Consider the following 20,810-nt stretch of genomic DNA (forward strand, 5'->3'; position numbering starts at 1 on the left):
AAAACGAATGCTATATTTTTTACAAAAAGAAGGAAACCTCGTTATCTTCCTGATAGACAGTTGCGAATACTAGACTCTCCAATACAATGGGTTGACAACATTCGATATTTGGGTATAATTTTTGATAAAAAACTAACATTTAAATACCACATCAACAACACAATTATGAAAGTTAATAAAATTATTTGCACACTGTACCCTCTAATAAATCGTAAATCTAAATTATCAATATCCAATAAGATCATAATTTTTAAAACAATTTTTAATCCAATATTAATGTATGGGTCACCTGTTTGGGGTAGATGTGCTCAAACTCATATCAAAAAACTTCAAATATGCCAAAACAAGCTGTTAAAATTAATAATGAACTTACCTTATTACACAAACACTAAGTACCTACATATAAAAGTAGGTGTACAAAAAGTTCAACAAAAAATACAATATTAACAATCTTTTGTTTCAAGTCTTAGTTTTTTTAAGTTAGTTGTAAGTCAATTAAGGTTTTTCTTCTCCCTTGTTTTCCTTAATAAATAATAAATATTGTTATACAAAAACTAAAAACAGGTCAACTAGACATAATTAATAAATATTTCAGATGAAAGCCTTAGCTAAACACTGTAAATACCAAATTATACCATTAGCTTTAATGAAATGTACATATATATATAAGGGATAAAGCACAAATAAATTAAAATTAAATTAAATTAAAAAATTTATGAAATATACAAATTTTATAAAAATAAGAATTCCATAAAATGTTCTTAAGCATGTAGGCTCTGTACAAAGTAACTAATTTTTATGAAATCTTTAAATTTTGATAAGTGCTTAAAACAATTTAATTTTGAAATTAAATAAACAAATATCTTATTTTTAATAAGATAACACTTACACTTATTCATTTGATTAACTACAATAAATAATGTCAGTAGATTTCAGTCTTAAATCAATCATGAAGAGATTATACTTCAGTTTTATTAAGTTCTTTAATAATACTATACTCACAGACATAAAGACATTAATGGAATTAAATTTAGGAAAATCATTATCCAGAAATCGAAAATTTTAAAAACTTTTGTTGTGAGAAATTAGGTCCTTAAATAACCTGCCCAGGGTATTGAGAAGCACCCGTTCCCATCTTGTTTATCGCCAACTTTTTTCACCCGCAAAAAGTAAAATGTAAGTGCAAAAAAGCGTAAAAGAAGACAAGGCCATTGTTTTTTTCTGCCTCTGCCACTGCTGTGTTTGTTGCCTTCGTTGTTGCTGGCATTCTGGTCCAGTCGTGCCACTCAAAGCGCCAACAGCAGCAGCAGCAACAACTCAAGGAAATTGTCGCCGTCGAGCGGCAAACACGCCAAAGTTGCCGCGAGTGCAAGTGCAAGTATGTCTTTGTGCCCCATCAGCAGCAGCGGCAGCAGCAGCAACAACACCAGCAACAACCAGCAACATGCAGCTGCCACACGCCCACCGATGGCCGCCCACAAGCCAACTTGGCCTAGCATTAAAGCCAAGACATCTACGAATATGAGAAAACCAAAGAAAAAAAAGAAAAGAAAAGAAAAACCCGCACTTCCCCTGCGCACATGCGCCGTGCGGCAAAATGGACGCCGGGGAAATGGCCAGCCAATCGCAGCGAGGATGAGGTGTGGCCAGCGATTTGCGAGGGACTTGCTCTCTGCCAGAATTTCCCTCGCTGCTAATAATCACTTGAGACATGCGCACTGCCGGGGCAGAGAGGGGGTTGCTGCAACCCTTGCACCGATACAACCCCTGGCATCACGTGCAACACGAAGCGCTGCTGTTGTTGCCGCAGGCCAGGCGGCAGTTGTTGCTCCGCAGCTCCGCAGCTCTGTCGCTCCGTTGCTTTTGTAAACAGGCGCAGGCGCAGTGCGCGGGGGTACGTTTCAGCTGGGATTTTTTTTTTTTTCGGGAGGGCAAAGTGAAATGCTTTGATTTCGCTGATGGTTCGATCACACGCCAACTGACAGCGAACGCGGCTGGTTGTCCTCGCATTCGGCAGCGCAAGTATAAAACACAGAAATCGAACTCTAATTGAAACTGAATAAGAGCGTAGTTAAAGTTAAAGCAAAGGCAATCGAGCGTCTTGTTTGTGTGTCGCGTGTTCTTTGTGCGGTGTTGCATGTGACATTTACGGAGACTCGAAACTAAAAAAGTAACAGCGGTGTTTTGTGGCAACTCGTATACGATGCTGGAGTTCTACCCAATGCCCACGAATCTGAATCCAGTCGGTGGCAGCTTGTACTCGCTGCAGCAGAATCATGGCGGCGCGCGATTCCTGGACAATCCCAATCCCGGCAGCATGACTGCCAGCAGCGGCAACTCCCTGCATCTCAGCAATAGCAACAACAATCTGCCAACAAGCATTTCCGGCAACAATAGTCCCACGGCAACGGCTTCATTAACGGGGCAGCATCAACAGCACCAGCAGCAGCAACATCAGCAGCAGCAGCAACACCCCCACCAGCAACATCAGCAACACCAGCAGCAACACGCTGCCTCGACCACGCCAGTGCCAATTAACAGCTGCCCCACGCCCACAGGACACAGCCCCCTCAGCAGCAGCAGCAGCAGCAACCACAACAATAACAACAACAACAACAATGGGGGCAGCAGCAGCAACAACCTCCACTCAGCCTGCAACACATTAACAGCGGCTGCTGTTGCCGCTGCCTCTGCCGCTGCTGTGGCAGCTCCATCGGCAGCAGGCACCTCAGTAGCCACCTCGCAATTAGGCGGAGCAGTTGCTGCGGCGATTGCTGCTGCTGCTGCGGCGGCTGCCGCTGCGACGACAGCAACATCGACGGGGCCAGCGGCCACAGGAAGCGGAAATGCAAATGGCAGTGGCAACGGAAACGGAAATGGCAATGGCAATGGAAACGGGAATGGAAATGGAAATGGAGGTGTTGCAGCAACGGCCTCGGCAGCAGCGGCATCCAAATTGTCTGCCGATTGCAGCGGACGCACAGGTATGTTCCAAAAGTATTTTGCACCGGCAGTCGAGAAATTTACCGGCTCGTTCCTCTTCTGGGGTTTTCACGCTTTTCGTTTTTGGCATACTTGCGTGTGCCCGGCCTGCGTGTCCGTATCCGCATCTGTATCCGTGTCCAGGTTCGGTGCTCCGTGAGTTCCAAGTTGGTCGGACGAGGCTCCAGATTGTGTACAACCACCCACACCTGAGTATGCCGGCAGTTTGCGTGCGATGTGCTCGGCTTTTCGGGGCCCAAGGAATGCTCCTCTAGGGGGAAATATATAGATATTCGTTGTTTTTCCTTGCGGATAAAGTTGAAGTGCTTATTTCAAAAGGTGTTTGCTCCTACAACTTTTCTTGAAGCTGAATATATATGCATATTTTTTAAGCATTTGTTGATTACTTTGAGAGGGCCTGTTGGCAGTATTAATGCGCGTATATATCCATTACATTAAATCATAATCTAAATTGTATATAAATTACTAAAAATCAAATTAAAAGAATTAAAAATACTTATATAATATCTTAATATCAACCCTCATATTAATTGTAAATAATAGTTTAACATAAATTTTTTTTTGTTAAGTGTTTCCCTTTAGGGAAATTGGTAGGATTTGCCAGAGCTTTTGTTAATTATTATTGTATCAATATTAGCATAAATCCATGTTTAACTTGGAACTTAATTGCAACTCAGCTTGCAAAGAGTTGGATTTACTTTTTGCAACTGAAATAGCCCGAGGTAGATTGTCCACTTAAGTAAAAACAAGCAAAAGCAAATGCACAATTTCCGGCTAACACGTACATACATATATTGACAGAGGACAATAAATTATGAATTTGTAGTTGTGATGGCGCACACATGTTGTGGATAGTTCAGTGGGCGGATGTGTGGCAGGCAGGGCGAAAGTATTTCCAAAAGTATGAACGCAAGTTGACCACAAAATAATTTTGACAATGAACCTGTCTGACATCCGCCCGGCACGGCCAAAAAGGGGCGTGGCTCGACCAATAAAAGGCTATTAAGGCATGCCACACACTGCCTCCTCTCTCCCACACACACAAACACACACACTGATGCGTTGGCATGCAGGCACACATACACACACACACACACTCGCCTGCATGACAGCCTCAAAATAGGCAACACTTTTCAGCTGAGCTGCAACGAAAGTGTTGCTGGGGAAAACTTTTGCGAATTTCCCTCCGAAATGCAAAGTGTGCAAACAATGTGTGTGATGCATATGCAGACCAGACCTCGTCCGAGGCTAAGTGGATTGTGTTTTTGGTTTTTTAGTGCCCCTCATCCGCCACTCAGTCGCCCACAATAGCCGTGCTCTCTTGCCGGCCAACTTTGCATTTGCCTATGAAATTTCTATTAATGCTCGCATTCTGCCATTTGCTATTTGCCATTTGCCATTGCCCAAATGGCAGCAAATAGTTTCCGTTTCCGCCAATCCACACACCCCTCCTCCATCCATCGCATCCAAAGCTCCATTTTCCTCGGCAAACACTTGGCTGCCGACTGCTAAACTACTATCGGTGGCCCACACTTTGCAGAGGTCGAGGAATTTCGAATGGGCTGCCATTGGGGGTGGTGTGCACTCGGGGGCAGACCACGGAAATGAGCACACTCAGTGTCAGGTATTCCACCGAGCGTATCAGCATACATATCTGGCTTCTGCGGCGGCTCCAACTTCGTCTTCCTGTCCTACCCACACCCCCCACCCATCCAATCGCCAGTAGGTGTGCATTTGTGTGGCGGAAGTATGCGCCATACGCATAGTTCCGTGTCACTTTCCGTTGAGATCGAGCTACACTGAAACAAAACTACTATTCAAGAACTAAACGGCAAATCCACAGGAGCACACAAAGAGCACTACATTTTTGAGTTTAGAATACAAAAGTCAATATATTTTGCAGTCTATATTCTTAAAGTGGTCAAATCTGTATCTTACATTGATAAAAATAGTTTTTTAAGTTCATGCCATTTTTTACAATCTTTAATTTATGATTAATATTAATAGGCTTATTGTTTAGCCCCATTTCCATGGTGTAGATAGAGGCGAAGAGTTTTAAAAACCCTGTTTGCTTGTCAGCCGAAATGAAAGCTGTCGAATTATGAGCTGCCTGTCAACGACGAACTGCTGCCAAAATCCGCGTGGCACGTGGACTGGACTCCAGTTAGTGGCCGAATTAGTGCCAGAAGTTGGGTGCTGTCTGCCGATTTATCTCCATATAACCCCGCCCCGCTGTCAATGTGTCAATAAATGCACCATTTAGTGCGACAATCGAGGGGCGTTCGGGCAGATAAGCCCCTTTATCGCCGATAACGACGAGGACACTTTCCTCTATTAGTTCTATGTTTATCGTCGAGTTGATTTTGGATTTATCTGCTGTTTAATCTATGTATTTGACATGAGTGTGCCGCACTTGTTCCGACTGTTTGCGCTTGTTGTTTGTTGATTTTTGGACAAGTTTCGCCCAGGCTTTACCATTCAAGCCCAAAAACATACACTCACTCAATGAGGAGTCCTTTGTTGGCCAAAAAAATGCAGAGAAATCGGGGAAAAAAGCTTTCATAAAACTGCAGCAAAATGCCATAAATTTCGATTAGATTACACAAATGAAATCCCGTCACAATATCGATGCTCAAAGCTCTAAAAAAAAACAAGCGGCCAAATTCAAAACGCAGCGCCCCTCTGGGGTTTATCAAATGAATCATTCTCGATTTTTTGCTCGGCCCAGGCAAAAAGCTTTATCGCCAATGCGATTGGATATGGATACTGCACAATAGGATGAAATGCAAGCCAAAAAATAGGAAAAAGAAGCGAATAGGAAAATGCCCGAGGATATTGTCAACTTTCCGCTGCACTGGCTTAGTGGCCCCTTACATAGGGATTTTCCTCCCTATACCCAGACTATATATCACCCACACAGCCACATCCGCGTAGATATGGCGTCTGTGTGTGTGTGTGTGTGGGGAGGCCATTGTGCCAACCATAAATCATGCACATTTTTCTGCCACTGAGCCACAGCCATATAATATAACACTCCACTTCCATTGCCAGTTTCCCTTCGCACTTTTCCTCCACTTTCCCAACTCGCTGCTCATTTTTCAAATGCTTCCATACATTTTTTTGTGGCGGTCGTCATATATTTTTTATGTTTACTGCAGGCAGCTTTTGTTGTGTTTTTCGGGTACTACTTTTTATGACTGGTTTACAGTTTCAAGAGCTCCGTCTACGGGAGGATTAGGTTCGTTCTACTTTGCGAAAGGCGAGCTGAAATCCAGTAGCTCCTCAATGGGAGATTAGCATTTTTTAAGAGACTTTGTTTAGGAGTTAAGACTTAGCTTAAGTTCGATGGTATATACAATATCAATTGAGCCATTTTCTGGCGTGTTTATATACATTGATAATCGAAGTCGAGATGGGGAGCTGTTCAATAATACCGAACAAATAGGGAAAACTTTACGTTTCAATTACGCATCAATAAGCTTTCAATACAAGCTGTTGCAGTCCGACGACAGATAATTTTTTCCAGCGAAGAGTTTTCCTTCTGTTTTTCCACCGAAAGTGCGAAACAGCGAACGGAAAAACAAGAGAGACGTTGAAGCATTTTCACACGATTCGATTGTCAGCGCGCTCCTTGCTCCATTGGCAGCACATGTCATGATAATTTCGCAGCGACATGTGCCGCCATCACGTATACGCCACGTACGCCCATCACAGGAGGGCTACGCGGAGTAACGAATAAGCAGAGCTACACTGGAACAAAATTACTAAAGAATTAGGATAAAGGATTAGGATTGGAAAGATTTCTGGTTTCAAGAAAATGTTTATTAATTTTTAGGTATTAAATCGATTTTTTCATGATGATGTTAATTTCGGTAGCTTTTTTCTATAAATTAATTTTTATATACACATCAATTTGTTATATTTTAAACCTCAGTGTATAAGTTACTCGAAATGTATTCTGCGACTTACTAACGCAAGTTTTCTCCCCCATTTTTGCTTGTTTCATCCCCAGAAGTGGGCCACATCAAGTGCGAGAAGAACTTCGAGCTGTGCGAGGGCTGTGGCCAGAAGATCCATGACCGATTCCTGATGAACGTGGGCGATGCCAACTGGCACGAGCAGTGCCTGGCCTGCTGCTACTGCGGAATGCAGCTGCACCACACCTGCTACGTGCGAAACTCGAAGCTCTATTGCAAGATGGACTACGACCGGCTGTTCGGTGTGAAGTGCTCCTCCTGTTGCCATGCGATCCTGCCGCAGGAGCTGGTGATGCGACCCATACCGAACTTTGTCTTCCACCTGCCCTGCTTCGTGTGCTACGCCTGCCGACTGCCGCTCCAGAAGGGTGAGCAGTTCATGCTGCGCGATGGCCAGCTCTTCTGCTACCGCCACGATCTGGAGAAAGAGATGTTCCTGGCAGCCGCTGCTGCTCAGCACTGTGGATTCGTTGGCCTGGACGAGGAGGACTTGCTGAGGCCACGGGATGGAAGGAGAGGTCCCAAGCGACCACGCACCATCCTCACTTCGCAGCAGCGCAAACAGTTCAAGGCCTCCTTCGATCAGTCACCCAAGCCATGTCGCAAAGTGCGCGAAGCACTGGCCAAGGACACCGGGCTATCGGTTCGTGTGGTCCAGGTGTGGTTCCAGAATCAGCGCGCCAAGATGAAGAAGATTCAGCGGAAGGCCAAGCAGAATGGTGGCTCCGGCGGAGGATCGGGCAGTGGGCGTGGCACGGGCAGTTCCAGCGCCACCGACGATAAGGACACCAACGACAAGGAGGACAAGTGCGTCAAGCAGGAACTGGGAGGAGATAGCTCTGGTTATCTGGGCGGATTGGACAGCACTTTCGCCAGCCAACCGCTGAATCCCAATTTGCCCTTCTCACCGGATGGTAAGTTTGACTTCGTCAAGCTTTATAATACAAGTATGGTACTAATGGCTTGCTTTTCAACAGACTATCCGGCCAACTCGAATGACAGCTTCTGCAGCTCGGACCTCTCGCTGGATGGGAGCAACTTTGACCAGCTGGACGACGATGCGGACTCGCTGTCGCTAAACAACCTAGAGCTGCAGTCCACCAGCTCGTCGGGCAATCAGCACTCGCACTCCCACTCGAATCCCCACGACATGCTGGCCAACCTGAACAACAGCCTGATAAACCCCATCGACAAGCTGTATCTCATGCAGAACTCGTACTTCAGCTCGGAGCATTAGATGGCCATTGGCTGGGATGGCATGGGAGCACCGAGGCGATCGCGGGATAGAGACGAATTTATTAGCGTTAGAGTGGCAGGATCCGATCGAAAGGGACGCGAGGTCCTTGCTGTTACTTTAAAACGTAGCGCGTAGTTGGCACCTTCCGCATTCGGCGCATTAAGTTGGAGTCGTAGAACCAGATACAAGATACATCAAATGTGATTTTTTTAAGCTAATTGAAATTTTAAGATTCTTGGCGATTTGAAGGCGCAGAAAAACGGGGCGGGCAGCACATATTTTTGTTGGGTTAGACTCTAGAGGAAAACCATAAAAATGTAGAGCTCCTTGGGAAATGGTAAAGTGGTCAATGCGCCCCTTATGTTTGTAAATAGTTTTAACCACCCGAGAAAATTGTTATTAAATGTAATTTAAAAGTCAATAATTGTATTAGCAAGTGCAATTTAATCTGTTCCCCTAAAATATACATCTTAACCGAATTCTTGCAAATGTCTGTGGATCTTAAGTGGGTTGGGATTGGCTTGCTATTTTAAATATTTTTATTTCGCATGATTTGACTTTATTTCCTATTTTGTATCCTTCGTCTTGTATCCGTAATATCCTCTCTTTAAAAAAAAAAACTAAATTTTGTATTTAATTGTAAAAATATTTATTTATTTATTTTGAATTTATTTACGCAGCCTCATTTATTTAAAATTTTTTATTTGCCGAATTTTCGGAAAATCCATTTAAGATGTATTGATGCTTGGTAATAAATAAAATATACAAAAACTTAAGCTAACATTGATTTGGATTGCGAATATATTCTTGTTTTATGAATACTGTAAATTCCGTAGTAAAGCTTTATACATTAACCGAAATACATTATTTCAAAACTAGGTTTTAGCCCGCCAAAAAGCTGTCTGTACAAAGCTGGCGTCTATGAAACTCAACCAACAGCGACGAGAAAGCATTGCCACATAGATAGAAATAATAAACAGATGGCATCTCAGCTACTGCTAAATTTCTTTTAGCCACACAGTTTTAAGATTTAATATAGATTTATTTTTAATAAAATGTATTAAAAGTAATATTTGTAAGCCAAATATTAATAGAACATTGTTACTGACAATCACACGTGAAATTTATCGATATGTTTTTTTTAAAGCAACTATCGATAGTTTTTTATTTTTATACCTCACATCTCTAAGAGAACAACGCGTTCGTCGAAATTGCAATAAACAATAACAATGGTACAAAACAGAAATTACTGTGAATTTAAGAATTAACATTAACGCTTTATGTAATCTGCAGCTCTTTTACTCCTTCTTCAAGTCGCTGGTGGGCAAGGAAGTCGTCGTGGAGTTGAAAAACGACCTTAGGTGAACTTCGTATATATGCCGGCAAAATATGGAAATTTATTTTTAAGACTTTGTTTATAATTAAACAGCATATGTGGCACCCTGCATTCTGTGGATCAATACCTGAACATTAAGCTGACGGATATCAGTGTCACGGATCCGGACAAGTACCCCCACATGCTGAGCGTCAAGAACTGCTTCATCCGTGGCTCCGTGGTGCGCTACGTGCAGCTGCCGGGCGACGAGGTGGACACCCAGCTACTCCAGGATGCGGCGCGAAAGGAGGCTGTTGTGAGCACTAGATAAGGATACCAGTACTAGCAGTCCCATTGGATCTACTCATTGCTTATTAATCTGTCCTAAAAACCTAAGTGAAATTCTGTTAAAGCAAAACCAATAAGAGGAATCCCCGTAAGAAGTCGCTATGTACGTTATTTACAGCCCATCAGTTTTCGATGAGTCAGTCTCGAGCTTACCGTGGGTGCTGCTTCCTCCGCTTGCGTACATGTCCCTGCTTTTATCGCTCCACGCTTGAATGGAGCGAGTGGAGCCAAGTGTGGATTGTGGGCCAAGTTTGTGTCATGTTGATAATGGTCCATAAATTTGTATAATTGCTGTAACGATGTACTGGCTGTCTGAATGTCTGGATATCTGGATGCCTTGTCTACACATCACCGGATACACGGACTCATTCATACAAGGTTTCCACAATGGGTTGCTATTTTACACGACTATACTCGTATGTACTTGCAGCCCGTTTTACGATTGCGATTGCTATTATGGCCCGGCCCTCGAATTCAACCTTTTATCCGCAATAAAATGGAGGAGCCTGGCGGAATGCTTTTAATTTCTGGACCTCGACCCGCTCGTTAAGTGCCTCTTCGCCATCCGCCATCGAATGGCTTTGTTTGCTGGAATGCGTACTTAAAATAAAATACGCATTCGTGGAACACTTTTCGCTCGGCATTTACATTTCGGAATGGCCAGGGAATCGCGTTCTAAACTTTGGCAGTTGGTCAGCGGAACATCACGAAATATCGAGCCATTAAAAGTTGAAGGGCTACAGGCAGAAAAAAAGCCTAGCTACTTTGAATGTATTGTTCCCAAATTTGATTTTAAATAGACTGTTTATAAACAAATTTTTGCCATCCTAAGCTAGTTAGCTTAGCAACATATATTCTTTTCTTAACTTGATATCAATAATTTCAAAAAAATAACTTGACATCAGAATCTTTACCATCTAATATTCCATTTAACTTAATTTAAATGGTACCAGAAAGGTAAAGTTTATACTGGAAATTTTCCTCCTTTTATTATCATATTTTGGAATTTTTATAGCCAGACTTTTTTGCTCAGTGCTAAGGACTCGTAGCTCGTCTGACTGCGCATAATTGAAGGGGGAAGTTAAGTCCAGCCCAGCGGAGTCCATCTTTCATTATTTGTGGTAATTGGGTTCCTGTTTCCGGCGCAGCTTCTAAATTGAGATTTCAAGGCGCATTTTCGGACGCATTGTTCGTCCGACTCCGGCTCGCAAAGATTGTTTTGCATTTCGGGCCGGAAAGTTTTTCTCCTCCGCATTGGACTTTCTATTTTCGGGTTGGGTGGCATTGGCAAGGGGGGAAAGTGTCCTCGTTTCTGGCCTATCGCGATGGGCGAGTGGGTGGGCGACCTCCGTCTGTGGCGCCCATAAAAATTTTGTAATATACCCGTGCTCCGACGGGTGGACTTGAGCTCTGGGGGATTTATGGGGCACATGCTGCAGTGCGTCCTAGTTCATCAACGTGTTGAGCTGTGCGTGGCGCGTAAAAGTTGGCTCGTAAAGTTACGCTGGGATCATTCTGATTTTATTAAAAAATAAACTATACAAATTTGACACAGATTATTCATACATAAGTACGCACCAAAGTGCGCACATGAATATGCAAACGGGATGGAAGCTAAGCCGTTCCGAGGGATACGCAGCATGCACTGGATTCCTCTAATGACACATGTGTGTGCGTTAATCCTGCGGAATTTCCAGAATCATCCGTACATCTTCTGGGGCTTTTTGGCCAAATTGAATTGTGATGTTTGGTGGAATTAGACGTTTCCATTGACATTTCCAGATGGCCGTAAATTATGGATTCCTTTGGAAGAGCGCCGTTTACAAAGGAAAAAGTTCGATTCAGATGGAAGCTTCCTTGAGGTTTAGGAAACGGAAATCAACGGAAACTAATTGTAACTCAGGTACTAAGATATGGACATGAGTTTGGATATGGGTTTTTAGAGTCTTAAATTAATCAAAATAATTCCTTGTTTCGTTGAACATGAACTCATATTTATTTTAAACTTTACAATCATTTTTTACAATATTCTTCTCAAAATAATGAGTAAATGTATTTACAATAGTTAGATTTACCCTGTTTTTGGCTGATTTCTTTTTTACACAATTAGAGAATTGATTTCTTAGTTACTTGGCTGGTGGAGCAAAATAAAAAACTGGAAAACGCTGTTAATTAACTTTACAAAGTTGCCCTGACAATGAGAGAAACTCATTTGAAGTATATATTTATAGTCCAATTAAGCAGTCATTTAAGCTGAAATTGTAAGTGACTCTGATTGCACATTGATTATAATTGTAATTATTGTTGCTTATATCGGATTACACGCTGGCGAATTCGCAACATTTGAAACATTCAAAAGTTAAATCTATTTTCTTCACAACCAGATTTAATTGCAAGTTATAAGTTTTATGGGCTGTAAATACATATTATTTCTTATTTTGTATCCTTGTTGAAGTCAAGTATTGGAACATTCAGAGAACATGCAAAGTGACCACGAGTTTCTCCCAGTGCAGGACAACCACTTCGTACGGACTAGCTCTAATCCTACGCTACCTCTAAGCACACCCATTGTGTTTGAAGACTTAACTCTCGATTAGCACTATCTAAGCACATGTTGCACGCCCCGGTGATCTGATCATCGACGCCACTCCACGTTGACCGAGGGAATCGCTGGAATCCCCAGCTCCGGCCACTCAGCCAGCCGGATCAAATCCACTGGCAGTCGCCTCACTGCACTGGAAGCACTTGGAGCTCCAACTGCCGCCGCACCAGCTCCCTGCTCAGGCAATGGCAGCAGGAGCAGGCGTCCTCCGTCGCCATATTCGCATCCGCATCCACTGATGCCGCTGCTGCTGCTGCTTCTGCTGTGTCCGGTGCATCCACCGCCACCGCCGCCGCCGCTACCGCCATCGCCAGCTGCTCTCACACGCTCGACACCCGCTCGTTGTTGTCCAGCAGACCGCTGGCCACGCCCACGCCCACTCCGCCCCGCTGGCTGTCGTAGCTGAGCACCAGGGTCGAGGGCTTCTCGTGCAGCAGCAGGCGCTGCTGGTGCTCCTGCTCCCTCAGGCAGCTGGGATGTCGGGCCAGCAGAGCCGAGCCCTTACGCATCAGCTGCGGCGTGGCGCCGCTGGAGACGGAGCCACCGGGCGTCCCATTGCCGGGACCCACGTGCAGCAGACCCACCTGCTCCTTGAAGGGAGCAGCACCCGGTCCGGCTGTGCCGTTGGAGGAGCTGCGGTAGTAGCTCTGCTGGCGGAAGGCCCGCATCTGGCGGGAACTGCCACCTGTGCCGTCCACCTGCGTCACCGCCGTCAGCATGGATGGTGTGCGCTGCGAGTCGCCCCTGCGGATGGAAAGTGGGCGGGGGAATGGACGATGCGGTGAGGTGATAAAAACCAGACGGAAAAGAATTTATCAGTTTATTGCCAATCACGTTGTGTGTGCTTTTTGCGTTATCAAAACAATCATTGGAAGTGTGACAAAATCATAGCAAATCATATCTGATCCTGAGATAGTTCGCTGCTTTGGCAGCTGTTTAAAATAATAAACAAATACAGAAAGTGATGTTAACTAGCGATGAAACAATGTTTTCCATTTGCATAAAAAATAATATTTGCAAGCATTTAGGATTTATTTTATAAAAATTTAAAGACTGCAAAACTGCTATTAAAAAGCAACGCTAGTTTAAGTAAAATATGTTTTAATAGTTACAGATTATACATTGATTTTTAGAGAAAACTTTCTACTATTTTGCTTAAATTTACAATATCATTTACGCTTAAATGTGAAGTATTACCATAAATAAAAACTCTTTAAATTCAGACTTCAAAAGCTTGCTTGGCTGTCTTAAAAGTGTACTGCTTGAGTGAAAAGTAACTATTTTTTGACACGATAAAAGCGCAAAAACAAGTACGAAATGTAGTGGTTAATAGAATTAACTTATTCTGTGGGCTCACCACTCACCTGTTCAAGCTGTAGGCGTTGTTGTTGCCGCCCCCGCCGCTCGACTTGCCCCCTTTGCCAGGACACAGGTGGAAGGCACCGTAGATGAGTGGGTTGACCAGGCTGTTGGACATGCCGAAGAAGAAGATGGCGTCCTGCAGATCGTCGCCCAGCTACAAGCAATCCGTGAAATTCAAATTAATTTCCTTGTCCTTGCCGCACCCCTTTCCCCTTTTTTCCCACTACATTCGAGTGGGCGCATTGTGGGTCGAAATGAGGCTCAGGTCGCCTCCGGATACACTGCTCTAAAAAGCTGGCTTCCAAATTAATTATTTTGAACACTGCCATGTGAATGAGTAGGAATTTCAGCGGAAATAAATGTGCAATTGCATAGTCTAGCATTAAAACTGGTCAATTCCAATCCATTAGGATGTGAAATTCCGTGTAATCGCTGGACAAATATCCAATTCACTTAAAAATAGTGACAGCAAAAATGATTTCGCTTTTGTCTATTATATCACATTTTTAAACTTAAATCTGTGCTATGAACAACTTTGGGAATATTTCCTACTCATTCATTTTCCCCTACTGTACAAAATGCTTTGTAGCATCGACCTTGTGTTCCTTCTGCCCGGATTTCCCCGCCGTAATCTTGCAACTTGGCCAGCTTTTACGGACCATCTCTGGCAAGTCATCAAACTTGGGTACGCCGTTAAGGAAAAATTGGACCGTGTGGTCGGTCGGGTGGCGTAACGATTAATTAAAAATTGAGCATAAGAAATCATTTTTATGGCTGTGGGGTATGGCCCCAAACGGATTTGCCAGCTGCGACTAGGTCGTATCGTATTCTCGATTTTTTTTTTTTTTTTACTCGCACAACGACGGCCCCAAGCCGTAAATTTGGTGGGGAGCAGGACAAAGGATTCGCCCAAACCATGCGCTACAAACTGACAAATCGACTGCTGATTGATACGCCCTTCGGTATCAGGAATCGCTATCTGCTTGTCATTCAGTTTCAGCTTCAAATTCGGCAGGGGGTGGGGGGTGGTGTGTGTTCAGTCGAAACTACTCACCCTTTTGTCCGGATTGAGGAACATGAACATAATCATCATGACGTAGTAGGGCGTCCAGCAGATGAGGAACGCTATGATGATCACCACGGATATGCGTAGCGACTTCATCTTGGCCTTGTGTATCAGCCTCTGGCGATTCGTCTGCGTGGGCAATTTGGCCGTTGAGTAGTTGGCCAACTTTGATCCTTGAAACATCTTTTCGCTGCCTGTTCGATTATCAAGTTATCAGTTTAGTTCGGGCATGCAAGCTCCTTCTGGCTAAAAAACTCACTGGAAATGGTGCGGAAGGTGGACATGTAGGTGCCGAACAGGATGCACAGCGGCAGCAGGAAGGTGAAGACCAGCGTGAAGGTGGCATACATCTGCTCCTGCCAATCCGCCGTGTAGAATCCGTGGGTGACGCACTGGTAGAACTCCTCCACGAAGGGGCCACGCGCCACATGGAAGATGAAGAACTGAAAAGTACATGCAACATAGTACACAATTGAAGGTTAAAACACATGGATTGAACTTGAACTTTATAAAAGCGATTCCTAAGGATATTTACCTTCCTATCAATTTATGGCCTGTTTCTAGCAGGTAAATGCAAATTTTTAAAGCCCTATATCTTGAATGTGTTATGCAAATAAAATGGTTCTGTAATCAGATTTTTATTAGCAACCCATCCATGTCCTGTTTGCACCAAGGAGTAAGTACGGGCATGTTCTCATGGAAATATCCACATGCGGTCCATGGTAACAAACTGCTGACTCAAAACGATGTGGCTTTGATCTACTTTCCATTGTGAGTGGCAGCGGTAAAAAGTGCTTTGGCTTGGTCTCGAATTATTTCCAAAATTGATAGAACATTTTTGGGAAGTATATACAGTCTGCAGACGCATACTCCATTGTTGAAGTCTTACCGAGTTTAGCAGAGTGCCACGTAGAAAGGTGGAAATTCTCGTAGCAGGAAAAGCTTCTCGAGCTGGAAAATGTGGCCAGGACTGATAAAGGAAGTGTAGCATCTTAAATACACCAGGGATGGATGGGATGTGTCTACGCATAACTAATACGCTAAAAGTATTTTTACTTGCGCTTTTTATGGGTTTTCTGGCGGCCGCTGTGTCAACAGCCAACAGCTGACCCAAATGAAGGAAATGGGAAAACTTTCCGCGCTCCGCCGAGTGGCATAGTAAAAACTACACAAAAACCCGCCGCGCAGAAATAACGAGAAGCGGATAATCGTCTAATGGTTGAATTTTATTAATTTCGCACATTTATAACTTCCAAGCCATTGCCTTCCGCCAAAACCCAAAGTAAATTGCCAGTGGCTTTTTTATTAGATATATACATGTATTTTTATAGGTCCGTGGCTACTAAAAGAAAGCAGATGTAAGCTGTGGCTTTCAATATTCTTCCTTCAATTATTTCTAACATGAACTTTTCAAGTGTTTCCTTATTATTTCCATGTTGCTATTCATTAAACATGCTCGGAAAGTTTAAAGGGCGTTTCACGCTAAAACCATGCAACACACACAAGCAAGTTTTCAGCAGTATTTGCGGAAAAGTTACACAAGTTGCAACTTTAGACAAAAACTTGAGAAAGTAAAATAAAACAGGATTGATTCGTGGTGAGGGAAAAACTTGAAGAACTTCCGTTCTAACAAAGTTCGTAGTTTTCACACGTCAGCCAGATGCTTGGCAATCGTTTAAAACGTTTGCAAAACACTCAGATTGTTTAAATATATACATGTTTGGTTGTTTTCATATTTGGCTTAAAGGCACGTTTAAATTGACCATTTAACAAGGATTGTGTTAGAACTCATTGACTTAGTACCTGTGAATTTGTCAGTATTACTAGAAATTATGATTTTGTCACCTAAAAAAATTAATCCAGATGAGCTCACATTAAAATATTAATAAGATTTCATTTTTTCTCTAAACTTTCTTCTAATATCTGTCAATATTGACAGATAAATATAATTGAAAAATATATAACATTATGATTTTGTCACCCGGAAATAAAATCCAGATATGCCCACTTTAAAATATTAAATGAATTTACTTTTTTACCCCCAAACTGAAGTTGAAATCGCCAAGGGACTCCTGAAATATTGACTAGTTCCCTCAAATTTGTAAACAATTCTACGAAATTATAAGGCTGCTGAATTTGATGTAATGTCGGTGAAATTAAATTCGCTATAATACTCTGCGGAGGACCTGTGGATAACCTTTTGTTTGACTTTATTATGGCGGCCTGTTTTCATTGTGCCACAATTTTGAGCTCACACTGCGAGTTGTTGTGGCAGGATTCTACTGTGTGTGTGTGGAGGAGGAGGAGGTGGAGGAGTTGCTGTCGATAGAAGTGGAGCCAAATAAATGCTGCTGTTGAAAACATTTGTTGTTTATTGGCAGTCGAAGTGAATTTTCATTTCGCTCCTTTATTTGAAACCGACGAGTTCAGCGGTGCGTCTCATATTGGATTCGATGTGGCTCCTTACCAACACATGTGCCACTTGGTTGGTTGGTTGCCTGCTCCATGAACGTGTGACATGGGAAAAGTTGTCCGGAAAATTGTTTGAGATGATTCCCTCATTTCCGGCGGGAACGTTTCGACCGTCACGTCTGTAAGCGGCATAAATTTAATGTCGCATGTTCGAGTAGAACCAAAATGAAGAAAGTTTCCCAGGACGAGGGATATTGGCGCGATGTCGAAAAGTGGACCATAAAAATGGGCATAATGATTGCAAAGTTTCTTTTAATTGGGTGCCAGTGGCCATCCATAAATGCTTTCTGTCATATCATCGTAATTTGTGACGTTCGTCAACAAATATTGACACCCAAGCTGGAAAGTTCAGCAAAGTCTGGTTCTATTTTAAAAATTCAAAACCAATACATTATGTCCTTTCTATTATGGGTCGGCTGGACCAAATGGCCAAATTTTCCGCTTGACATCGAGTGGTAAAAAACATCAAAATGTAATTAAGCTCAGCACATTTTTTGCGGCATTTTAACAAGTCAGATGATTTAACAAACTGACTCGCACATGCCTTCACACACAGCAAACCCACACACATTTTGGCCCAAAGTGAGCAAATATAATCTCGCCTCGATTTTTGCGGTACGTCTGTAATTATTGTTCCACGCAATACATTATTCAGATAAAAGGAAATGGCGTCGGTTTGCTTGGCTCCCTAATTAAATGGGCTACATTTTAGCATACATTTGCGGGCGAGCAGGGGAAAGTGTGCTAGTTGCATAACTAGCGTGGGTAAATCCACTTACCATCCACTTTCCCTTTGGTTCTTTTATTCATCTATTCTTGGCATCTCTCAGGTGCCAAATTTGGTTATACAGCGGGTTTGACCTTTGTAACCACTTGTGCCAGTTAACCAGTTAGCCAAATTCTGCGAACGATATTTATGACCTATGACCTGAGTTACAAAAAGAGCAGTGGAAAGTTTGGCGTCACTTTTCAACTATATTACTAACCCTTGGCAACTTTGAAGTGGGCCTTTCGTGCTAATTACCTACCTTAGTGACAGCCTAAACTGAAGTGTCCACGAATTTCCACTTCAAGGAAAGACACGTGCAGGCGCTCTTAGCAATCCAGCTAAAGATTAACTGAATTCGAGAAGTGAAGCGCCTCACCCGGGGCCATAAATCAAGGACAGACCAGGCGAATCCAGTATGAGATCGGGATGTGGAGACACGCGGCATACAATCAGGGTGCCGGAAATCTGGAGCCGAGCCGTAGAACAAAGTGAGTGACTCCCATTCAGGCTTATCCGCCAGCTGACTGCCAGGGCAAAGGAATATATCAACCAGTGTGCCTATCTGCGCACAAGGAACCGAAATCGGGAATATGAATAATGTCTGTCGTCAGGCAGAAGACACACTTGTTCGGACCTTTTTTTTTTTTGGTCACCCGTCGCACAAGCGAAAAACCCAAAAGAAAAACCAAAAGAAAAAAACCCTTTGTTGGTCGGACGACCAGAATTCGATTGGGTGTCCCCATCCGCCCAACCCTACGCCCATTCCTACGCCCATCAGGACGCGTGTGTGTGGGCGTGGCAGCGGCCTAAAGCCACATTTAGTGTACACTTATTGTGCGAAAGGCAATCATTTTTAATGTCTGCACACATTCTGGCGCCTACTCAAGACTATTTGCACTGTGCCACGGGGCGTATACGTGTTATAAAGTAAACATATTACTTCAAATTCATCAGCGCGAGCGTAAGGATCAAATGGAGTGCCAGGGGTAGGGGAAGGGGAAGGGGCAGGGGCAGGGAGCAGGTGGATATTACCACGGCTAAGTCGCAGCTTTAACTTAGCGTAATGGAACGCCCAACCAAAAGTGACTGGATTATTTTCATAAGCGTGTCTTCTTCGCACTTCACTGGAAGTGCCATTTTTTCAGCTGCAGACGCTTTAATTTTACCCTCTAGCAAAATCATTTTAAATAGAATAATATTTTTACGGGTCATGCTAATTTTAAAACTCAAAAATATCTGTGCCCTTAAGGCTTACGCATTTTCGTGGAAAAGAAATTTGTCGAAAGGGTGCATAAATTAAGAGGAGGTCTTAAAGTTTCTACTGATTTACTAATCAAAGGGTACCTTTAACCTTTTTCCAGTACCTTTTCCAGATTTAAATTATATAAATATTTCTTATCTTATTTGGTATTATAAACAGTTTTATTTAACTACAACCTTGCTTAATTGTGTCACTATCTTAACTGTTTGTTCTAGCCAAATGATTTTTTAAGAACTTAACTGTAAGATACTTATTTTCAGTGTATCATCACTTACCTGTGGCAAGCTGAGCACCAGCGACAGAATGTAAGTACCGCCAAGTAGTCTATGACACCTCTTGGCCATGTTGAGTGACTTCATCGGATACTTGACCGCTATCCAGCGGTCCACTCCGATGAGGACCAGGACATAGGTGCTCAGGTAGAGGCTGAACATCTGGAAGAGCTTTACCAGCTTGCAGGTGAGCTCATTGGCCAGCCACTGGACGGTGTAGCACCACGCAGCCTCCCCGATGATGCAGAACCAGGTGACCAGGACATCGGCAATGGACAGATGGAACATCAGCGAGTAGATGGCGCTCCACGTGTGCCGGGAGTTTCTTCTTGAGATGCGGGTTTTGTAGATATTCCAGATGGTCAGCAGGTTGCCCAGCAGAGAGAACAGTGCCATCACCGCCAGGACATACACTTTCAGAAGCCCGGATCGGGATAGTTGCGGTGCGTGGTCCATCACGTGCTCCGGAACTTGCTCTGCCATCGGTGGTGCTTCATGGCGACTATTGGTGTGCGCCAGCGAGGAGCTATTGGAGATTGCGTAGGCGGGCAGGGGCGTGGTGCTCACGCTCAGATTGGATATATCCGTGGCCATGCCCACACCCACGTCAATCATGTTGAGCGTATAGTTGACGATTTCAGGAGCGGCACCAGCCACAAGTCGCGTGAAGTTGGCCAGTGTGGACCAATTGCTGACCACCTCGTTTTCCGCCTCCAAATCCGTCGAGGCACTCGGAACACTGGGCAGGCGATCGAAGGAATCCCACTCGTCCTCCATTTTCTATATATTTTTCTTTAAATAAGTTATTCAATGGGTTTGGACGGTGGTTTAGGGATCTTGGGAGCACAACATCTTAAATTGGTTACTTAAGGAATGAACTCCGTTTCCACTTTCGTTTTATATGTCACCAGCATTGCAGCATTTAGTTGGCTTACGTTGGAGAAATAAACTGCAAATAGAAAGAAAAAATCAATAGATACATGTCTAATTAAATTTGAAGCAAAGAAAAGGGGAATTTCTTTTTTCTTTGTGAGTAATGTAATTAAATATTAAAGCTGTCTAAGCTAAAAAGCTTCTGTTTTTCTTATATAAAACGTTGTACACACAGGACTTGAAATCGTATTAA

At 43.3% G+C, this 20,810-nt stretch overlaps 3 protein-coding genes across 4 annotated transcripts; 2 read left to right on the top strand and 1 right to left on the bottom strand.

Moving 5' to 3' along the window:
- The first annotated feature begins 1,995 nt into the window (after positions 1–1,995).
- On the top strand, positions 1,996–8,686 carry LOC117140679 (LIM homeobox transcription factor 1-alpha). Its single transcript, XM_033303734.1, has 3 exons — positions 1,996–2,984; positions 7,016–7,894; positions 7,958–8,686. Exons 1-3 carry the CDS (start codon positions 2,204–2,206, stop codon positions 8,215–8,217), a joined length of 1,920 nt encoding a protein of 639 aa, XP_033159625.1. The 5' UTR covers positions 1,996–2,203; the 3' UTR covers positions 8,218–8,686.
- A 690-nt stretch (positions 8,687–9,376) lies between these two features.
- Positions 9,377–9,979, top strand: LOC117140681 (U6 snRNA-associated Sm-like protein LSm2). The gene is made up of 3 exons (XM_033303737.1): positions 9,377–9,449; positions 9,511–9,578; positions 9,647–9,979. The coding sequence occupies exons 1-3, from the start codon at positions 9,447–9,449 to the stop codon at positions 9,861–9,863; spliced, it is 288 nt and encodes a 95-aa protein (XP_033159628.1). The 5' UTR covers positions 9,377–9,446; the 3' UTR covers positions 9,864–9,979.
- Positions 9,980–11,876: 1,897 nt separating this feature from the next.
- LOC117140680 (gonadotropin-releasing hormone receptor) lies at positions 11,877–20,624 on the bottom strand. 2 transcript variants are annotated; one of them, XM_033303736.1, is made up of 6 exons: positions 19,688–20,624; positions 15,170–15,353; positions 14,899–15,104; positions 13,847–13,998; positions 13,680–13,759; positions 13,180–13,226 (listed from the first exon to the last, which is right to left on the bottom strand). In XM_033303736.1, exons 1-5 carry the CDS (start codon positions 20,459–20,461, stop codon positions 13,702–13,704), a joined length of 1,374 nt encoding a protein of 457 aa, XP_033159627.1. In that variant the 5' UTR covers positions 20,462–20,624; the 3' UTR covers positions 13,180–13,226; positions 13,680–13,701. The 2 variants fall into 2 exon arrangements, with proteins under 2 accessions (XP_033159626.1, XP_033159627.1); XM_033303735.1 differs by lacking the exon at positions 13,680–13,759 and having other exon boundaries at positions 11,877–13,226.
- Positions 20,625–20,810: the final 186 nt, after the last annotated feature.

This window comes from Drosophila mauritiana, chromosome 3L, assembly GCF_004382145.1.
Source record: "Drosophila mauritiana strain mau12 chromosome 3L, ASM438214v1, whole genome shotgun sequence".
NCBI classification, from domain to species: Eukaryota; Metazoa; Arthropoda; class Insecta; order Diptera; family Drosophilidae; genus Drosophila; species Drosophila mauritiana.